This window comes from Phaethon aethereus (genome assembly GCF_964289735.1).
Source record: "Phaethon aethereus genome assembly, chromosome: 17".
Taxonomy (NCBI): Eukaryota; Metazoa; Chordata; class Aves; order Phaethontiformes; family Phaethontidae; genus Phaethon; species Phaethon aethereus.
The window spans coordinates 12,707,650-12,730,981 of NC_138593.1; the positions used below are offsets into that span (position 1 = coordinate 12,707,650).

General features: G+C 39.2%; 1 protein-coding gene across 1 annotated transcript; it reads right to left on the minus strand.

The window, feature by feature from the left end:
- Positions 1–1,573: 1,573 nt before the first annotated feature.
- On the minus strand, positions 1,574–22,956 carry SUDS3 (SDS3 homolog, SIN3A corepressor complex component; the record flags this gene model as incomplete). Its single annotated transcript, XM_082007926.1, has 12 exons — positions 1,574–2,330; positions 5,705–5,789; positions 9,791–9,896; positions 10,627–10,648; positions 11,539–11,595; positions 13,523–13,650; positions 16,920–17,076; positions 17,645–17,664; positions 19,981–20,052; positions 20,440–20,495; positions 20,888–20,957; positions 22,791–22,956. 12 exons carry the CDS (start codon positions 22,954–22,956, stop codon positions 2,232–2,234), a joined length of 1,038 nt encoding a protein of 345 aa, XP_081864052.1. The 3' UTR covers positions 1,574–2,231.
- Between the last annotated feature and the right edge of the window lie 376 nt (positions 22,957–23,332).

The following is a 23,332-nucleotide window of genomic DNA, read 5'->3' on the forward strand; positions in this document are numbered from 1 at the left end:
AAGGAATAGGGATGGTGAGCAGATGTTGATTCTGATTAAGATGCAGTGTTGAAGCTATATAATTAAGCTTACACAATATACACCTATACCACACCTGGCTCCAAGAGAGCTGCTGCACTTCCACACTTCTACTAATACCTTTAAAGTTACCCCAAAACAGGTAACAGCACAGCAGCAGAGAGATCATCTGCTGTTAGCAGGTTGGCAAGATACCTCCCCAACATTGAACCAAAGTTCCCAGCTATTTCCAGAAACATATATATTGATAAAATGATATAGGTAGGAAATAAATCCTGTTATTTATTTGGCACTTTTTATTATAAAGAACTATGACGTTCATTTTAAGGCTCAGTGACAAATCCCGTTTAGTACATCATCACCTTATTAAAAACCTGTCAGACGTGCAGAGAATGTTAAGTTATATTAAGTATGCTGTTAACTTGACAAAATACAGCCTGCTGCTTTCCACCTGACTAACGTTGCAGCAAAGATGGCACATTTTCAAGGGGTGGGAAACAGACACCTTCTCCTTTCCTCACCAAAGCTCCAGATCCAGTTGAAACTCTAAACACAGTAAAAATAGGTAAGGTGTATCAGCCACCAAGGCAACACATCAGAAACTCGGCCATAACACTCCACTCCAGACCCACATACACAGGATCACAGAATTGGTACAGTTGCAACAGACCTTTAAGATCATCAAGTCCAATCATCAACCCAACACCACCACGCCCACATACATCAGTTATTGGGATGTGACTGCCACCCAACTGCAGTAAGTAAAAGAAATGGAAACAGTCATTTAAAATACTCCATTTATCCAGATATGAAAGGCTCGACTGATGCTGAACTAGAAGGCAGTTCAAAAGCAAAACCAAAAAACGCCTCAAAGTGACAGATATTGATAAAGGCAGAAATTACAACTTTTTGTCCAGTAATCAAAAGGAGCACAAAGTTCTTTTGCACAGAAGGCAAAGATCCGACAGCATTGCCAGTGCACTGTGTGGCTCATGCTAATGCAGTCACTCATGGTATTGGTGGTTTCAGCCATCAGCAAAAGACTGGGAATAATAAAGGAATGCCAGAGTCAGATCTTTAATCTTGCAAGGGACTACATTAATAGCATTACTTGAGCATTTTCACTTGTGCTATTAGAGGGCAAGTGTAGAAACCTGCTGTTATCTCCAGTAATTAAAATACCCTTCAAAGGGAAACATTTGCATGGCATTTTAGGGAATGAAGGTTTCAGCTATACAGTAAGAGCATGTCAACGCTGCTTTCTACTTTGTACCAGGCTTCTTTGGAAGATACAACAAACAGATCCAGCATCTTCTGTCAGCAGGATTCCAGCATAACCTGTTACTCTAAGCATCAGTAAAGAAAGTGAAATTTACCTTTTGTCTCTCTACATGTTTGAGTATACTCACACATATAGTTCATACAGACTTGCTATCTGCAAAGTCCAGTTATTACTCCTTTGGTTTATACTCATCTGCTTACTTCAGCTAATTGACTTGAGCAAATAGACATACTCTGCTTGTTCATTGAAGGGTTTTTTTAATGTGCAGAGAAACGGAAGCTTCTGATTAACCACGCGTGACTGCTTAACTACATTAAAATCAACTGGATTTTCAGCAGTTTCTAAGCTGTTCACACTTCCCTAAAAAAAAAAAAGCCTCAGCGCTCAAGTCTTTAAACAGTTCATCCAATAAAGCCGATGTCATATAACAGGTATTACCGACGCGCATCTCAGCTGCAGCTGAAACCTGGCAAGATTAATCTCCTTTTGCCCAATATCCTGAGCCTTGCAGGAAAACAAAATCAAAAAAGAATGAATAACCTTAGGTCTTGATGAGCAAAGCTTCTTCCATTGGTCTGATTCAAAACATAAATGTTATGTTGTTTTCAACACACAAGTCCCACCTATGCACCATGAAACAACGATGAAAAAAATATGATGCAAAGTCTTCTTAAATAGTCACTCAAAATATAAAGAAAGCATACAGAAGCTTGATGCAAGATCTAGGAAGAGTCCAGGGCAGTGCTTGGGTATCACTAAAGATTTAAGGACTACTGGGGATTATGTGGCCAGCCACAAACTGTCTCGTAAGAGGTCATGACAGAGTTCTCTGCTACTAGGATGAGCGAACAGACTGCCATTCCCCATTAGAGGTTTGTCTATTGGTTAAAGAAAAAAAAAACAAAACCAAAGACCAAGGAAGAGCATACAGTCATGCAGCTGATCGTCGACGAATCACAAAAACACCCCGCTGCAGCTGTCCCAGATAGATTCTCATCTTTGTGCTGTCACTGGTTTTCCTCACCCAGATCTGCATGAAAGGAAAAAAAAAAGGGACAGAGAGATATATTGGGAAGAAAAAGGGAAAACCCACAGTAAGCAATACGCAGACAAATAGGTCCAGGTATTCTTATTGTCAGATCTGAACATCTGTTACTCAGGGTGCACAGATGATTTAGCTTAATCCCTTCTCACTCCTCACATGAGGCATTTGCAACCCAAACAAAATAAGGTTTCTAACTTTACCATCTTAACTTCCCACTCACAACAGTCATCCAGAAAAATTACTCTTTCCAAGCATCATGAGGAAAGCAAGTTTCCTTCTGCTACAGTTTGCAACAGAACTCTGGCTTTAAGCTTTACCTAAATCAAGAATAAGTCTCTCTAGATCCACAGATCACAAAATTATCTCTCCTGGGCTTTGCCCACACAAGTAACTATTCACCAAATGAAAAGCTTATTCTGATATTGTTCAGCGAAGTATTTCTCACAACATATTAAACAAATTGCATCTGAAGATAAAAGCGCCTCTTTTTTAAACACCTGTATGGAAGAATCCACATAACTTGCAGATATACAGTATGTTTCAAAGGACAAATTGCTGCCATGGAGGCAGCCACACAGAGAATTATTAAAATCACTTTCACGAAGTTTAAATCCAAATACCTGTACTTTAAAAATCAAATCTGAGTGAATCACCTCTGCATTTTATCATTTTAATGCATTTAAGCATATTTAAATAAACGCATGGGAACTACAAGTTACCCAGCTCTTAGTACTAGAGGATTTTAGGACAAAAGGCCAATATTTCCTACTGCAAAGGATTATAAAGTTAGCGTTGACATGCAATTTATCCAAAACTTTTTTTTTTTAGTTATCATACTAGTTATCATACAGAGGCCTGGCACAGTAGATTGATTTAACTCTATTGTTTTAATTATAAATTGACTTTACTAACAGAAGCCCTAAATACAAAGTAGATTTAATTTTTGCCTGCATTTGTACTTCAGTTATTTCCCCAGAGAAATGAAAATCCACATTCTTTGATAATTGTCTCTCTACTGCAACATTTCTAAGAATTTGGTACATTTTACTAACCAAAAGAATTTAAAAAAATCTACAAACTCTGAGCAACTGTACAGAACAATAAACATGTACAGTTCTACATTCTATCACAATATGATGGAACGGTGTATTAGTCTTGCTGAAGTTAAACACTTTGTTAAGTTCCATTCGGAGAAAAATTAAAATTCAGTTTTAAGTGACCACAACAGCAAAATTACTTGTTAACACTAAAATGTGCCACACAGTTCAAAAAAATAAAAGCATCGACATATTCTGAACTTAAAATTAGTGTTTTAGACACACAATTTATTTTGCAATTAGATGATATCCATTAGTTCTAAAGAACTGAAGGAGATGGTGAATAGAAAAAAACAAATCCATCTCTGAATTTCTTTTATTCATAGACTGTAAAAGGAAAATAAGCTTCTTCCTTTTTTCAACTTCCAGAGATTGCTGAATAAACTCGTGAGAATAAAAAAACCAAACCAAAACACTTTCCTGCACGTACTGAAGAGTTTATGGCTGTCAAAAGGCAAGTGACTGAACTGGTTGCACGCGCTTGGCCAACGATGTCCACCAATGCAGTATTTGATTTGCAGTTTCCAAGGCAATCACAGCAAAGGTAATAGAAATGTATTCTGTTTAGATCTGAACACGTCGCCAAGGTTTAAACAATTTGGGCCTGGGAAAACATTTGTGGTTTGTTTGTTTTTTAAAGGGGATCGTCATAGCTCAGGCTGCGTCGGAGAGGCCCACAGCCAATTACAAAATTCAAATCCAGTTTAAGAAAACTGATTTAGTCCTTCATATGAACAAAGATGTCTCTGGTATGCTGTGAACGACTTCCTTTCCCCAGCCACAAGAAGGCAACTCTATGCCATAATCTCTCTGCTGTTTCTTATTTAAGTCTTTTCAGTCTGAGCATTAATGGACATGCTGGTGGGGAGGCACTCTGTGCAAATATTTTCAGTAAAGTTCCTTTGAATAACTTTACTCCCTTTAGAAATGCTAGCAACTTTTGACTCCAGCCTACAATTAAAGACCGCAAATCTAGGTCTGTCTTCTAGCTTCTAAATTCAAGCAGGAACCAGTAAGATCATAGTTGGGCAACCAAACTTTTGAACGTGTAATGAAATATGAGATGTGCACATTTACTCCTAAGAGAATACCTTCTCATTTCAGTATTCTCTTAAGTATTTATCTCCCTTGGATTTATATTGCTGCAATGAACCATCACAGGGAAAACAAGTGCCATGCCTCCTCCCCAGCCTCTCTCAAAAAACCCCCACAAAACCAAAACTAAACCCATTGTCTCACTTTAAAGCAGAATTCATGCAATAATAATTAACAGATTGCATTTCCCTCAGATTTCAGGTAAGATGCTCCCAAAAGATTAAGTTTGAAGTTGTTGCTGTTAACTTATAACATTAAATCAAATAAGCTGTACTATATTTTAATGCACCCATTAGCACACTACCACTACTTTATCTAAATAACCAACTGTTGAGCATAACAACTGTTATTGCAAGGAGAACAGTTGTGATACAAAAGCATATCCTATATGCAACTCATTTTGTTGAAAAGAAACTATTTTCCCTTAGCTGCCAAAACAAATTAAAGTCACTTTATTGGCTGACTGAAGAGAAGTGCATTCAAGTCTATCATTTCTTTCCTTGAAGAGTCTGGAATCTGCAAGCAAAGAATAAACTGCTCTCTTTGCTCAACTGATGCACGAAGCTTATTTTGCAGCAAGATCCACATCAGTCTTAGGCACAAACCTCTTCACCTGCTTCTCTAAGGCTTAATCATTAGCCACAAGGAAACTGTCTCAGACAAATGACTTGCCTGCCCTATCTCCCAAGTAGGTGATGAATGCTGCCAGTTTACTTCACAACACATGTACTCAGCAGGAAGAATTTTCTCCTCTTATAACAATTAAATTTTTCCTCATCCTCTTCTGGATTCCCAATGGGATTTTTTTTTTTTTTATTTTGCATTAATAATAACTGTATGTATGTTCTTGAAATGATGGAAACGGAACTTACGAATGTAGTACCAATGAGATGCAACATGTCCGTTCTCCCCATTTTTCCTGCCTGCCAAACTACTACTTGCAAAAATGTAGGATCATTCTTTAGAAACACAGCACATCTCTTCCCATCTCAAGGAGAGATCTCTCAACTCAGTTTTAGCTTGGATTCAGCTTCTTTAGACACCAGACAACTACATCTTTTCTGAAAGTAATAGTGATTTTCTCCTAGTCATTACTAGACAGCCATCTACCCACCTAGGCTGACCCACGGTTTTCCCCACTTGCATGAAAAAAAAGCAGCCTGCTACCTCGTTGGCGCCCACAGAACTGATCACACAGCTGATCTTAGTGTTCTCTTTAGACTCCAGGTAAATAGCCTGGCTCTTGTGATACCTGCAAAAATAAAAAAAAGGAAAAAAAGAGGAAACACATGAAACCATTAGCTGAAAAGAAACAGTAATTAGATTGATAAAGCTAGGATTCTACAAGTGTTTGGATGGAGTAAATATTAAGTCTGTCTTTCTTTCCACACCACTTTCCCCACCTTCACAACACAGTGGGCGTTCACAACACAGTGGGCGGTCTGATTTTACACACACACACACACTTTTCATTTAAATGATATTTCAAAATGCATGAAGCTCTCAATTCACATTCAATTCTATACGCAGATTACTGAAAACAGATTTCACATCTGAAAGAGAGAGAGGCAGAGCACCAAGCCACAAAATAAGAGAACACTGACTGACTGACAATAAGCCCATGTTTCAAGAGTTAACCAAACTAGTTTTTCACACTTCAGACACAGGATGGATTTTAGAAGACAACTCCATATTATGCCTGATAAAATATGACAGAGCAAATCACAGATGCTCAAAAGTTGTTCACATTCCCCAATGCAAAATTACTAGTGCACCACCACCACCACAAGTGAATTGTACTCAATCAGTGCAGTCTGTGTATTGTTTAGAGACTTCAAATTTCTAATTGTCTTATTTTGTGAAAATACCCAAAATGATGAGGGGTAATTGACCTTGTAAGAAGCTGTATATACCTGCCATAAGGAAGCTGTGTCTAAGCATATCCATTTCTTAACTCTTTTAGATCATATTTTAGTCATGCTGTATGTTTTTTCTTAGTGCATTTTGTAAAAAACAAAGTAAAAAAGTCCAGATTCATAACTCTGGATTGCTTCATTTCATGGTCTTGCCTTCTTCACAGACCATGTTTCTGATAAGTGCTGCAAAGTGTGCTAGACAAAACTCCCCAGTTTCTGTTTATTCTGCCTGCGAGAGTTCCGCAGGCAGAACTAATATACTAATTACTATTTGTAAGTAAATAAACTCAATCAAGAGATTATATAAAACCATAACTATATTTCCGCCTCTACCCTAATCATGATGTGCTTCATATCTAACTGGGCAACCCAAGTCACAGAATCACTGTGCAGAGATTTCCTCTGTAACTACTCGGTATGCAACTCCCTGCATCCCGATTGGCTAGCAGCCATTTGTCAAAATCCATAGATTTGCATAATCTTTAGTTATTTCTACAATGACCATACTGTAAATATGGAAGTCTTCCAATAGTTTGTTCCACAATCTCTTCCTACTGGCTCACGTACACACAATTTTCTCACTGCTTGCCAATAACAAGAATGATAGTGACAGCTTTCAGCCTCCCAAACACACTAATTAGCAATGGGCTGGGCAAGGTAATAAAAAAACCCAAACAAAAAACCCACAAACCAAATCCTGCAACCTTTAGACACTTGTGCCCAACCATTATTCTTTCTCCCTCACTTTAACAGAAGGGATGTCAGTGAGTTCCAGGGAAATGCAACAGCAGCAACGATCTGAGCCAAAAAAATCTCACTTTACTGAGCCCAGATGATCATTAATTGATATAAAGGAACAGTATAAGCTACTACAAACCAGAGCTCACTAAGGTAAGACATTAAAATCTCAGTCCAGCAGCGTCCTACCATGCCATGCTGTGACTGTTTAAGCAAGGAGAATCGATGACCTTGATACAATCAGCACACAAGCTTCGGGGTGCAGAAGACACCGCTGCAAACGACAACTCTCAAGTGAATATCTGTGCCTGCACAGATAATGAAATAATTTTTCCACTCAAAGCTGTTTCTTCCAATTTTCGATTATCAGTGAATTCCAAAGCTAATGACACAAATGAAGCTGGCTTCAACCCCTGGATTTCACATTGTAAGTTACTGTCCATGGGTAAATCTACATTAACTGCACACAGAGAAGGCAAGGTAACAAGTTAGTTCAACGCTTTCTCGTTGAAGAGTTGTCTCAGCTGCCTCATGCTCCGTGCACGCAGAGGTCAGCTGAAGGCACAGTAGCCTGGTACATCTCAGATACATGTTCATGTCTAAGCCTTTTGCCAAGTTTTTGTTCTCAAGGAAAACACAGGGGTAGAACTGAGGAAAATAATTCAGAAGAGAAATGCAGTGGAATTTAAGTTGGCTTTCAAGAGAAGGAAAGTGCCAAACAACTCCTGCTTTTGCAGCAGGTAAAATAGACCACAGTGCTGACCAGTGAGGCAAGCAGAAGTGATTCTGCTTTTTGCTACAAAATATTTTGCTGAAAGGCCAAGATTTTCAACTGCACCTCCATAAGAGGATTGAAAGAAATCGCTCTGCATTTTGTATGCAGACAAAGCTAAAAGCAAAAAGACGGTGGTTTTACAGTGAACTGTATTTTAGGATCTGACGGGAGGGTATAGAACAAATTGACCAGAGATAAAAAATTGAAGTCTCACTCCACATCCATCTGAAACTCCCTACACAAAGTCTCCATTTTGGAGACTTGTTTGTGAAATATCTCCACAAAGACCTTAGGGAGTGCATTACTAGCCTTAAATATTCACTATTTTGAGATAACGGTCCTTCATGGCTGCCATCAGGAAACAGAGAAAGTAGTCACTCCTGAGCTGTCAGTTTTATTATTTCTGGTGCATGCCAGAAGCTACAGCCTTAATACATTTGAAAAAAAAATTACCCTCCCACTATCAAGAGTTACTTCATTATTTTAAAATAACAGTTACTTTGCACAAGTACTATTACTGTCAATCAAAAAAATCTAAGCAGGACCGTTACAGCCAAAAAATGTAAAATACTTATCTTAAAACAGCATAAGAGCAAGGCAGACAGGAAAGACAACAGCTGGAATTCCTGACAGTGAGACCCCCATGACAACTGAATTCAGCAAGATGAAAATACCCATTAGTGTTTTATGTCTCAACCAGATACCTTTCAGAGACAGCTGGTGCTTTTGAGATACTCATCTGGGCTCACTGAAGCTCTCCCAGGTTTAAATTTGGTGGGAACTTGGGAGCTTTACTGACATACCACTTCAGATTCCACCTTTCCTTTTTTTTTTTTCTCTTATGCAACCCTTTTCAGTACTTCACATACTTAAAAATTCTGAAGAACAGTTTATACATCCAAATACATCCCAGAGGATAGTCACTTTACACAAAAAAAATTATGAAAGGAAAAAAGAAAAAAAAAAGAACTTCATGAATTTGTGAAATAAGTAGCCTGTTCAGTTCATGTCTGCTTTACACTTCACAGAAGTTTAAGCTCCAAGCAGCTTCTTTTATCAGAGCTGCATACATTGAACCCTTGAAGCTTCACTGTCAGAAGACTAGCAGAAGGAAAAACTGACCAACTGGGAAAGATGGCTGTTGTGTAGAAAACAAGCTTCACACCTATCATTTTCCATGATAAAATTACAACCTCATCACTTGTTATTTTGAGCCACCAGAACACTGAAGTAGGCTACAAATAAGCATATGACTTGCAAATTGCTTTCTGTTCAAGGAGTACTAGATTGCCCCCTTGATTATCCAATTTTGCATGTCTCATGGATTAAGTATAAGACCTACTAAGATTTCTCTGCAGAATTTAATATTTTCCTTGGGTTTGGTGAGGCTTGCACAGCTATGCACCCATAAAACTTAACAGTGCTAAATCCAATCAGCAATTCTGAAGTTGCTTCTCCCACATGGGTTTGATCTTTAAAGGTTCTTTGGATTTATTAGAAACATTTTTCATTCTGCTCATCTAGCACGCAACATTTCTTCCGCCACCTTGTGGAACGATGGCCTAGTGTTCTAACACCAGGACTGCAAATACTGCTGACACCACTGTGCCGTAGTTACTCCTGAAAGTCTGAGGTCTAAACATTCCATTATCACTTCTGATTTACCAAAGGCACAGCGATTAGCCCTTGGAGGAAGCGGCTAACCTCCATCCAAAAACACTTTGTCCTCAAATTCTTTTATCAAAGCAATTTCTCTCTGCAGTTTTTTGTCTCCTCACTACACAACACTCAGACTGATTAAAACAGAAATTTATCAGGACTTACCATCTCTTATCATAGTAGAGTTTTCCATCTTCGATCCGGGCTTCAAACCGCTGTGCTGGAGACTCCGCTGGCGTAGCTGGGAGGTGTTCAGGGGAGGAGGGAGAGGCTGAGAATAGGAGAGAGACTGTGTTTAAAGACCAGCATGTGTCCTCCACACAGTAGCACATCTGAGTGCAGAACAGCAATCAATAAGTTCATATTAAGCAGAAATAACAAGCACGGAAAGCTGCAAACGCAAATTTCCATCAGAAAAACATTATCTATTGGGACAAATAATTCAACCTCTGCCTTGAATATATAAATGGTAATATTCACTGAAATATAACATACCTTAAAAAATGTTGCTAGGTAGGTGATAGAATTAAAACAAAATGAAGGACATTATTGTCTAATCTATAGCAAAGTAGTTTAACAGAGTCAGAATTACATAGGCAAGTCTGTACCACTCTGTCTTGAAATAAAAGTATACAGACACATCTAGAGAGCTGAAGGCATAAACCCGTCAGTTCTCAATCCGGCCATCCACCTGACAAGCAGGCAAGCTGCCCAGATGCATCTGAATAGAACAGAAAAACCTCTTTGCACAGTTAGACTGTCCCATGCCCAAATATTTCAGCCACTGAAGATGCACATGCCACCCTTCCCATCCCCAACAAACTTCAGAACAGATGAAGAGACTTCACACAGCACTCATTCACCACAGTAGCTACACAAAGAACAGCAATTACACAGTCAAATTACACAGTCAACAATTATACAGTCAAACAATCTACAGTATAATTCTCTGTTCAAAATAGCATGACTGTGAACAAGTTCCAGTGCAACTGTTAACTCACCTGGTCTCTTGGGTGACTTAAGCTACATGGAAAGAGAGCAAATAAGCGTTAGAGATCTGATATGAGCATTCTGCAGTAATAATTTCAGACAGTCTTACTTTCCACACTCTAAATGCTTCTTTTTTAAAATGTACTGGTAAGTGGCATAACATATAACCAGAACAGCATGCTAGACACAGCCAAAGGTGTAGATAATCCCTATCACGATGCAAAGGTCTACAAACTGAACTTCAGAGCATTCAGATAATCCATTAAAACAAGTCAAAACGAAAACCATCTAACACTATATTTTTGAACTTAATCCAGTATTTCTCAGGGTGCACAAAACACAGGAGATAAATCATTAGAGACACCTCAACAGTTGGCACATGCTTAAATGTTTTACCATCCCCAAATGCCTTGAGCAGCCTCTATTATAAGAAATTGGATACGCCTTAAAGTGTTTAGCAAGAAAACAATATGGTTAATCAAATTTGGAAAAAAATAGATGTACACACTGCACCCTATCCAGTTTGCTGAAGTATTCCAACAGTGAGGAGAGAAAAACCTACAAAACCCACCCCACACTAAGGCCTAAAATAAAGGCAGCCTGTGATCCCACAGAAAAACATGTTAACATCTGTTCCGCCATGTGGAGGAAGAAACTCTTTAAGATAGCTCATCACTTGGTTCAGACAAAAGGTAACATTTTTAGATGACAGTCATTTAAATTAGATTAATTAAACCTATTAAAATAAAAGGGAGGAGATACCATTTTGCTAAATTTTTATTGTGTTACTTCAGAAAGCCTAGTGGGATGAACTAGTCCCACATCTCAAAAAGGAACATAAAACAGAGTGCTCTCTTCTCTTCAGGGGAACGCATTAGCTTTCTCTTTAAAACAAAAAACACTAATCAAGCAATAATCCCTACCTTATTCAGTGTTCTCAGGTCCTCCATTATTTGCTCATCAGTTAGCAAATAATTTAGCTGAGGTATCCAGAATTAAGGATCCCATAAGCTCTTAACAAGCAAGGCTAAAAATTAAAGGTCAATGACATTTCATTTAACTAAGCGTAAGCCAAAAGGTTTCTGTGAAGTTGCACAAGATTTTAATAAGTGTCATACTTGAGCTCTTTTTGTCACATGAATTAATACACATCCATGTCCACAGAGCATTTAGCAGCAAATAGAGTGCAAAATCATTTTAACTTATTCAAACATAACCATCAATGAAAAAAACTTTAGTGCATTGACATTTACTTCACGGAGGCATCAAGTACTAGCGTTTTCAGTGTTTTTCATCTTGCATTTCTGTAGAGAACAATCTGGGATCTGAAACACAACAGACCCACTTCAGATTTTGTACAATGAAGCAGAATCCCACCCAAACCTAGGAAAAGAAACTCATCATTTTGTAACGCAGCAAGCAGGAATAGAGACACAGGGAGAAGAAGGGTAAGGCCCACAAAAAAACACTCAAAAAAGAACCAGAAAATAAAGCTAGAGGCACAAACCACTTCATTGTGTGGATGACAATAAATAAGAGCCTACCATTCACCTGAAAACAAACCCAAAATCGCAGAACACAGAAGTTAGCATATTATAGCCTTATTAGAGCTCCACTGTCATTTTGTGTAGTTTCACAATTGTATCTTCCTACTTCCCTTTTCTACTGCTCCTCTGTCACTTCCACAAGAGAATACCCTAGCTACACAGAAGGAAAACGGCACCCAGACAAAGCAGTGGACCCTCTCTCCAGCTTTATCTACAGAGTTTCATCCAAATAGCTGTTAAGTCAAAAGTAGTCAAAGTATTAAGCTAAAGTTCACAATTGCTAGGCTGCATTTTAAGGATTTGCAGTTCTGATGGACTTTAATCCTCTCCCCAGTGAGAAAAGGCAGGAGAGTTTCATACCGTGGCTGCTGTATCATGCTCAATTAGTAGGTCACATTCACTATGAAACTCATTTATTTTGGATGAGATGGGGGCACTAATAAATAGAGTTTTTTTTCCTGAAAGAGTGAACAGAATCTCCAACCAGAAAGTTGTTAATTAAACCTGGAGATGCTTGCGACTATCGCGCATGAACTCTAGAAGTTCAAAGTTTGATACTGCCTTCAGAAAATGTGAGTCACTCAGAAGTCGTAAGATAAGGTTTTTTTAATCTTATTTAAGCCATACAAGTTTGGAATCTAATAATAAGCTGCTGCAAAGCAAATATTGTCTTCCTTTCCAGATGAATTTAATGTACAAACAGAAAAAGTGCCTATGATCACAAAGGAGCTAAAAACATATTTCCAGAAGCCAAGGAACATTTTAATTATAAGAAACATGCAACAAGGCAGAAGAGAGGTATTACAGATACATGTTTTTCTCCCTCTCATGACATATATTTAAAAAAAAAAAGATGGATTTTCATCTTTTTTTTAATTTAAAGAACAAATCTAGCACTCCTTGCTTTTGTTAGGCATCTCTCTAGATTAGAGATCTGAAGCCTTTATCAGAAATGGAAAAAAATGGTTTGATATGACAAATACGATCTTTCCGGCAAATGTTTTGTCATATCTTGAAATGAGAAAAGCTTTGGCTCATGTAAAAAGCCATTTACTATCTATGGAATCAATTACTTCAGTATTTATATATACTGTTCTTTTAAAGTTTCTCCTTTGTGAAAAAAAAAATGCCTGAAGAATTCAAGCTACTCTCACTGACAAAAAAAAAAAATCAAGTAAGTTATCTCACGACACTGTGAAGTTTAAGTTAGGACTGGTTGTGCTCTATTAGTTTGTCACACCTTATACATGACAAATTGTGCTTCAGTATTTCCTAGATTAAATCTGATCCTAGTGCCTCATTTCATTTTCTTTCCTGTACAAAACAGCATAGATGCAGGTAACATGCTGGCTTCAAATACAACAGCCCTCCAATGACTCTGTGAAAGGATATCAGGGGCAGGTTTCCTCCTCTTGTCTGGGATAGGAACTGGATCATTTGGTCGTCGCCTCAGTTTCCTTGTCATAATAGGCTTCACTTCCATTGAATCTGTAGAGTAATGAAGTTGGAGAGCTGATAAGACCAGAGGGAAAGGAGTAAGCAGCAGCAGCTTTCTACACAAGGTACAAGGAAAAATAATCTTTCATACATAAAATCAGATTTTTTTGGTGATAGCTTCCAGCATCCAAGCTGGAACTGCTGACAGCGAATACAAATTCTCTTTCATGCTAGGTCAGTGTTCAGTAACAGCATTGCAATGCCATGGTTACAGCTTTCGTTGGCTGGAAGTGGCACTGTTGGTTTGGGGGCATTTTACAGCTGCTTCAGGTAACAGATAACAAGCACAATACTGCTACAAGGATTCAGGGAAAATTTCTAATGCTAATGCTATCCGCATTTGAACGGATCATTTAAAAGTTCATTGAGTTCTTTGCTAACAAAACTTGGATAGTTAATAGCATGTAAAACATCAGCTACAAATCAATTGCTCTTTTTCTTGTCTTCAAGCTGGAAAAATAGCTTTGTTAAAGGAATACAGATAAATTACTGCATTCAAGACTGATGCAAGTCTGCTGGAGTAATTTTGAACACAAATCGTTTTTAAATTCAGATTATCTAGAAGTGTTTCAAATTACGATTAATGAAATGAACCTAATTAATAACATGCAGAGCAGCAGTTGACAGGAAATAAGTTGTAGCATATGCACTGGGGAAAAAGAAAAAAGTCTGTGTAAAATTGAAACACAAGTCTCATCACCAAGTAATTATCTGAAATTACAGTTTGTCCAAACGTCTACAGGTAGTCTTAACTGAACTACTTTACTGAAATGCTCACAAATCATTCCTTAATTTACGAAGACATTTTGAATTGGCAACCAAAAGACCACATCTTAAATGCTAAACACATCATCTCTCCTCTCTTTCTATGTGCTGAGAATTATTCACTCATCTTTAAGTACGTCTGAATCACATCCTAGGTAGCACTTAAGTCTACGAAACCTCTTTGGCTCCCTCTAGATGCTAAAGCTGTGAGCAGCTATGCATGTTCAAAATACACCAAATTACTTTTCTCCTTATCTCAAGGGTGAACAAGGATGACCATGCTGCACATCAAGGGAACAAATATTATGATAAAAGCTTTTTAAAAAAAAAATAAAGTGCTACCCACTGAGTGTGTGCCAAAGGAAGCCTTATCTCTAGGATACAAAGCTGAATTTGAAAAAACACTGAAGATTAATAGCCCTGCAAACACTAAAAACATAACTTACTGTGTTGAATCTAAGCCATTCTTCTCATTTGTTAAGACCAATTTACAAGAGCCTCAAAAGAGGGGTTTGAAGCGCTTACTCAAGGCAATATGCAGCCAAGTCGAGAAGGCTTTTTCTCCTTTTTAGTTTCAAATGAGTGGTCACAGAGAGTTATCTGTATTGCTTAAAATATGAATAAGGCAGAGAGATCAACCTTCTTCTCTCTTCATCTTAGCATCCTGTACCTTAAAATTGTGACAAGTCAGCTGAGTCAGCACCAAAGAAGTTTGCAGAAAAAAACCAGAGTTTGAGTGTGTTACATTTACTGTTAAACGTTTGAAGAACTTTAAGATTCTTGAGAGATTCATAAAAACGTTAGCAGCTCTTCAAAACTGCCTTTATAAACACCAACAGATTTCACCTGCAACGCAGTCTTGCATGAGGCTTAAAAGTTAAGAACCACACTATACAATGCTCCCAAACAGGACGCAACTATTGCAACCTAATGAAACTGCAACACTCCCAGCGCTCACAGACAAACCTATTCATCAGGTTGCAAACTTGCATCCTTGTATACACTGAACTTCCACAGGTTTTAAAAACCATCAAGTCCACATCAGTCTCAGTATTCTTATTTCTTAGCCTGCAGCACATCTGTTACTTCTAAAGAAATCACACTGCATTTCTGCTAGTCTGGAAGGAAGGACATAAGAGAGGGCTAACACACACAGAATGGATCTCTTCTCCACAGTTGCTTACATGCCTCTTCCTGGAGTTATATTTGGTGAAACAGCTCGTCTCTTCAGGACACACAACAATGGGGGGCACATTTCCCTGAAGAGGATTAACCTGGTCCCCAAATCAGACTACTAAATACTTTTTTTTACCCCTCCTCACCCTCTCTAACTCTGCAAATACGAATCCTGATGTTCACAGCTGTCCCACCGATACAGAAATTGGATTCCTTCAGGCTCCTAGAACATTGGTATGCAGATTTCCAAAGGCAAGATGTAATCAGATCCCGATGCACTAACGAAAATCAGCTTACAAGATTAGTACTGCATCCCAGCTTAGTAGTGAACAAACACAGGCATAGGATAACAATAGGAAAGCTAAAGCTAAGGCACGGTTTGTAAGATCAGACTACACTTCATAATAAAAAAGACCAGGGACAGCATAGCTCAAGGTGTTTTCCAGACCAGATTAGCCCTAACAGTTTGTAAAAAGCCAAGAGCACTCTTGAATATGTCCAAACAGGTTATAATTCTCACTTCTGAACACTAATTAAATTATTAGTTCACATAACTTCTGTAGTCACTATGCAAGAAAGATATAAAAGGTCTAACTCACAGACAGGCCTCAGCAACACAAACAGCACTATCTGTCTATGAAGTGAGGGAGTTGCTCATAAAAAGAGAATCAAATCAAGACTTTTGGGTCGGTATCACAGCAACACAATTTGTGAAGGAGGCTAATTAGCCTCTGCTTAGCTCCACTGTGTCAATTACTGTAAAGAGCATTGCCAAGATACCAATGGTACCAACTGGTTTCATGAAAGAAATCTGTCCATTTAATGTCCATTTTCCAGAACCTGGACATAAATGTAGCTCACAAATCTATTTTTCTGGCTTTAAGTAGCTTATTTCAACCTTTATTGTTTGCCTTCAACTTCTGGATGATGTATTACTGGAGACAAAAAAAAAAAGGACACAGTGTACAACCTGGCACTGCCAGTTAGGTCAATATTGTGGCATTATCTCAACAGCTTTATTGCCAGGTCACAGGAACTAAAGCAGCCCCTTCCCCTGCATATAAGAAAGCGTATCCACTCTGCTGCTTCACTGGCCTGAATTTGATTCACGTGTTAGTAATTCAGGTCACTGAATTCTACTATGAACTGCTTTCTCCACTAAAAGATCACCAATTTGTGTTCTACATCTCTTGGCATTTGGAAAGCTTTAAAGCCTTCACACTAGCTGTCTGTATCAACCAGCATTGCTACCTTTATAGCTTTTTCTAAACAGCAGCAGAGTGGATAAGACAAATGGCAGATGCCTATCTTGTTTTTACCTCCTGTTAATTCCATGGTTAGCTTTTCATTCTCAATCATCTTCTTTTTCTCTTCCAACTCTGCAATCAAGTTTTCCTTCAGCTCAATTTTCTTATCTTCAAACTCCTTTGCTGCTGCCTTCTTTTCCTTGACGTAATTTTTTTCCACCTGATCTGTCTAACAAACAAAAAGAACAAAAAGGTTAGCTAAGGAACCAATGACTCAAGTTAATGATATCATAACAGCTTCTTTCAACTGCTGTATTGATTAGCTTTTCAGTTCAAAACTGTAGCCAGTTCTAAAGATTATCAATAGTCACAATCAACAAAATCACCTAAAAATTACTAAGCAAGCAGTACTATATTAGCAAAAGAACTATTTGTTTAAAAACATTATAATGCTGCGTAAGATATCAAGGCTCTAGCAGAGAGCTCTTCAGATTTATAAACAGCAATACCATTTACCACCTTAAACAAGCTTTTTAAACAAGCCAAATGCACAACCAGCATACAGCAGCCCAAGAGCAAATATTTATTTTAATTCTATTTTAACGACAAAGTCCAGAAGTTACTTGAAGTAATACCAACAGTAGGCTGTACTACACCAAGTGTAATAACACTAGCTAGCGGAAGAAAATTTCTGTAAGTCTTCTGGGAAAACAAGCACAAGTACAAGTTGATTAAACAGGAGGCTTATACCTCTTCCATCTAGCTAATATATATTTTCATAAATTAAGAGTACTTACTTCCAGCTGGAGGAACAGTTCTGAAAGACAAGACAGACTTAATTTATTATCTTCAAAGATGCACAAAATTACTTCCCTAACATTTTAAGTCATTGAATATTGCAGCCATGAGAGGCAGTGAACTAAATAGTGTACGTATTCATCCAACCACTACTCTCAGCTCGCAGTTTTACAATGAAAATAAAGTTACTATGAACAAATTCCACGAAAGTACACTGGTAATTGAAGTTTTCTACAGATTTTCAAGCAGATTTGCAAAGCAATATTCCATACCATTCAGTTCAGCTACTATTCCCAGCAGTACTAAGCATGTAGTCCATCTTTCTTCCAGTTTAATTACAATCAATTAATACTAGATAGAAACTTCCCAGATAGAAGCTTGAAAATTGTATCTGTGTGTATGGCTGGCAAAAATTCACAGCTTAAGCCAATTTCATGAATTTCAGCAATGACTGGTTCAGAAATAATTCTGCAGCCATCAGAAGATTCATCTACTCAACTCACATGTGTGTGATTTCAGGCTGTTTATGCCCAAGGAAGTTGTTATATATCACTGAAGTTCTAACACATGGCAACGATTAGTTCAAGTCAGACCCATGGATGAGGCAAATGGATTTCTGCATGTGAAACAGTCCTGCTACTGATGTTTGTACAATTCCTAACAAGTTGAAATTAAGCAGGATGGGATCCTTCTTGTGTTTCCTGGAGGCCAGAACACCCAACTCAAAGTTTTTGCTCAAGGTAGTGGCAAAAAAAAGCAAACTAAAGCACCTGATCAGTCCTCAAGTCATCATATTTCATCACCATACTAAGCTTTGGCAAGACCTGAAATAGTAAAAACTTCTGTAAAGATCATAGGCTTCAAATAAGTTTCAGAGAAGACTGTAGCAGCAACACTCTACTACAGTGCCTTTTTTAAAAAATAATTTTTAAAAACAACAAAGTAGAAACCAAAGATGATAACGGCCTAGTAAAAGTCAAACCTTTTGTTTGCAAGGGGCTCTACCAGTTAAGCATGGAAGCAGTATTATGAGGGTAATCAAATACAGGTAAATCTAAACTGTTGCTTTAATATCTGTGACTTCTCAAAAAAAAAAAAACAAACCCACCACAAAACAAAAAACAATCAAGCCCAAACCTCAGCATAAGAAAGGTAAACATAAAAGATCATTCTTCCTGTAGTATTAGGCAGTTGGATTTTTTATCATAAAATTGAAAAGTTATCACCATCTGCCCTCCTGTGGAAGAACTATGCTGCTGCAGCACTGGTCTTTGCCAGACAGAAATACAAGTTTGCAGTTATTCTTCATTTTATCAAAAGCAGCCTATATTACTGGAATGCAGCTCTAACATACAGGAAATTCATCTCAGAAGACAGATTCCTGTTAACAAGAATTAGTTCAATTCACTTACAATTCCTCAAGCAAATCCTTTAGCATCCCAAGCACTTTTAGAAAGGTACAATTTATACTATTCAAAAGGTCGGAGTACGTTAGACATCACACAACTGCCACTGCCTCTCTGTCATATTTCCCAGAGTAATGGCCTGGGCATTACAAGATTCATCCAACTTTTCTCAAGGAAAAGCAGCTACATTTCCTATTTCCACATAATTGCATCTATAAAATGCCCTGCTTAGTATCCAAGATAAGAACCTACTGGAATGGGAACAAAGAGAGAGGGAGGGCAAGCAAAAGGATCTGATTGCCAAGCCATTTCTCTGCAGTAACACAACAAAGGCTACTCAGAAGGGCTGCAAGCTAGGCACTTTAAAAATTAACTTTGCTCCTGAAACAGAGCACCAGACACAAAGTACAGACAGCCCCTCAATGCCACAGCTGTACGGAGTGATAGCTTCAGCAGCAAACTCTCTGCATTCCTTGTTCCAGGGCACAAAACAGATCTTTGGGAAAGCATGTAGTCCTAACTTTCCACTCCTGCAAACTGAAAGAAACGGTGCACCTGAAGATTTCAGAAAAGTTGCACGAAAGAACGAGCCAAAGTGGGAGACTGTAGGTTCGGCACAGTGCCAGATAAAAGCAAACCAATTTTTTTACTTGTACTGTTTCACACAAATGAAGACTAAAACTCTTTATTGGCGTTTAGTAAATGGTCCGTAAACAATGATGATGAAGTGGGCAAAAAACCTCAACAGTTCCCCTCATGCTTCAGGCACTCTTGAAAAAACCTACACTATACCCTTAGAAGCAGAAAAACCGTTTGCGCCACAAAGTTCCTTTTCTTTAAAGGACAGAATTACCATTATTTTTCTTCAGCTGTTATAAAAAACATTAATTTAAATTGTATGCAGCATCTTAGAAAGAAATTCAGCTTACCTGCATTTCGTATCCTTTCTTTGTACTGCTGGTCCAACTTTTTCATTCTTTTTTGATATTCCTGAAGAGTACCTAGTTGAAATAAATTATGGATTCCCACTGGAATTTTATTTTTTCCAAGTATTAAATTTTCTCAAGGAGCCATACACCACTTGAAGCACAAATACTAAAATCTGGAATCAGAAAACTACAGTTCTAGTTTGCTTATTTTGATAAGCACATTCCCTGTTTTTTCAGAAAGACTACTCCTTTTAAGAAATGTGTTAGTACACAGAAGCGTAACTATAGGTGTTTAGAGGGAAAAAGGATGGAAAGTGGCTGACACTTTTCACTCAGCAGCATGACTGAGAGCCAACATTCAGTAAAGGATGCTGCTTACATCTTTCAAAACCCTCATCCATGACCTTTGAAAAGTGCTGAAAATTGTTTAGGAAAAAAGCTAGCACCTTCAAAGCTTACCTTCCTGCAATTGTTGTAATTGCCTCTTAAGAGATGCCAGTTTGTCCTGATACATCCTGAAAAGATAGACAGCATGCAAGTTTACTTTGAAAAGTAAACATACATCATTTATTTCACCATCTGTTTAGGTTACAACATGTTTAGATGTAATTAAAAAATTTTCATAAGAACCTCAGGAAACAAACAAACAACAACTAAAAGGATATTATTCAAATGAAAGGTTATCATTTTGTCTAAAAACCCTGACACCCCACTGGTTTTACAATGTACCCAAACCAATTATTTAGCTGATGAGAGAAGAAATACAAGTATATGGACTCATTAGCTATTACATTGGGCTAGGCACTTAAACCCCCCAATCTTGGCGCAGAACATTGCAAAGTTTTATGCAACACCCCCCCCAATAAACAGAACATTAATTTTATTTTTATTACAATGGGTTACTTACTGTTCTTTCATTTCTACAAAGTCCTCTTCCTCATGTTTTGCCAGGTCCGTTTCACTGGCATCCTCAGTGTCTAAAGGAGGTAAAGTATGACTTGTTAAAACTCAAGCAGTATTTAAAAAAACAAAGTAATAAATTGTTTAAAAACAAAGAAACAAATAAAAAAATCCCCAAACCTCTGGCAATTTAACCTCAAATACACAACCAGATAGGCCTCTGGAGAAATGAATTCAGAAGTGAAATGAACCATCTCACCTCTCTCCTGCAGCTGCAAGTTAACCTACAGAAATCCTCTGGTAGTTTTGCAAGGGAGCTTACATCAAGTCTAAACAGCTTCAACATCAGCTACTCTGGTAATTTCTCTCCAGTTTAAGACAACAGGTTCTACATTAACACTCACATATACAAAGGTGAGACAGAAACAGTCTAAAGACTCTAAAAAACATTTCACAGACTTCTTCCTATAGTTTCTTCCATGACATAATGTACTATATGGAAGACAATGACTGAAGCAGCTGTAACTGATTCTGCACTCCAAAACAAAAATGCTATGACAAGATGCTGTTAGGGTTGACCACAAAGGCCTTGCTAAAAGGTAAGAAAGTTACTTGCTGTGATCTGAACTTGACTTCTCAGCTACACATGGCACAGTACTTCAACATTTACACATCACAAAGACCAGCACTACCATAAATACAACCCCAATTTTATGAATGGATAATATAAACTACAAACCAGTTAAACCAATACGGGACTGCTAGTTTTCTGCTACGCCTTTTCAGGCTGCTATTTGTAAGACCTGGGTAACCAAGGATTTATTACCCTTCCTCCCCAAGGCGGGGTCAGTGTCTCCAGGCCAGAGCTGTGGTAGGCAGGATACAGCTGTAAAGCCTAAACTACAGCCACATCACCTACATATGGACATGGGACACCAGTCCCTTAAATCAAATCTTTCTCAGATTTTTCTTAAGCTATGAACAAACTCTTTAAGCTCACATGTATTAAGTTAAAATTCAACGCACCAAAGATGAACCAAAAAGTTTTAACTGAAAAAAAAATACTTAGATGTCTAGGTCACCGTGAAGGACTTCCATACTCAGTTTACTTGTGTGCAGCCATGGTGAGCCCCACACTGACCAGTATGCTGCCATCCTCTGTAAGGATCTACAGGTTTGTCTCTGGCACCTCATTCATGACAGAGGACTCTGGCTGACACAGCAACAGACACTGTCAAAGAGTCATTCTTCATCTCCCTTACATATTGTTTTATGGATCCTACACGCCAGAATACCCTGGGTTTTACTTCCATTTTCTCTTCTCCACTGCCTTCCTGGTCCTTCTACAAACCTCCTCTTTCCTCTTGCACCCCCTTACTTCTGTCCACACTCTCTTCTACCTTAACTGCTTCCCTCCCCCTTGCCCCTTCACACCATAGAAATATAACCAAGTTCCACACACCAAATTTCTCCACTACTTTTACCCTGTTGCCCCATACACTCAATCCCACCTCCTCAGTGCTCTCCCCTTCCCTCATTTCCTCTTCTTTGCCTGGGAAACCACTTCAGTTCCACCATCGGCTTCACTTTTCTACTCTTCCACAGGAAACCCTTGCAATCTAACAGGTCCTTGTTTTCTCCAAGTTTTCTTGCTGCTCCAGACCACTTCTGCACCAAATCCGACCCAAGCCTTTCTTCCCCGAACACTCTCCTCCACCTCCCCTGCGCACCTGTCCGGAGCAGTGCGCTTCTTAAACCCGCCATGCCGGTGAGGGCCCCCCCACCGCACCCCATGAACTCCAGGCACCCCCACTTCTCCCTGCTGCCCCAGTCCCCACTCTCCCGGGCCACCAACGCCCCTCACGGCCCCTCTCCACCCTGCTCCGGCCCAGCCCGCCACGCTAACCAACCCTCATCGGAGTCGCGGGCCCGAGCGCTCCTCTCGCCGTCCTCCTCCTCGGCGCTCTCCAGCTCCTCCTCCTCGTAGTACTCGGGGCCGGGGGGCATGGCGGTGGCGGGCGCCCCAGGCGGAGCAGGGGCCGGCGGCGTGGCAGACACCAGCCCGGCCGCGCTCATAGCGACGGGACGCAGCCGCCGCCGCGGGCCCGCGCCTCCGCCCGGCGCTCAGCAACGGCGCCAGGGCCCGCGCCACCACTTCCGCTTCCGGGAGACCGCCACAATTGCCGGAGCGCCTCCGCCCGGCGAACGCGGTGGGTACCTAACAGGGGTCCTTGGCGGGTGGAGACTCACGGGGAACACGGGTTCGCGTCCCGGCCCCGCCAGCAGCCTGGCCCAAAGCTTAAATCGCGTATTGTGCGTGCTGCGGGCTTTCTCTGCCAGGCTTTACTCTTCAAGGGGTTTATGGGGGGAAAAGGGGGCTTTGCCTGGACCTCCAGAGACCGTATTCTCACTTTTTGCCACCAGGATGACCCCATCTGCCATGAAACGCTTG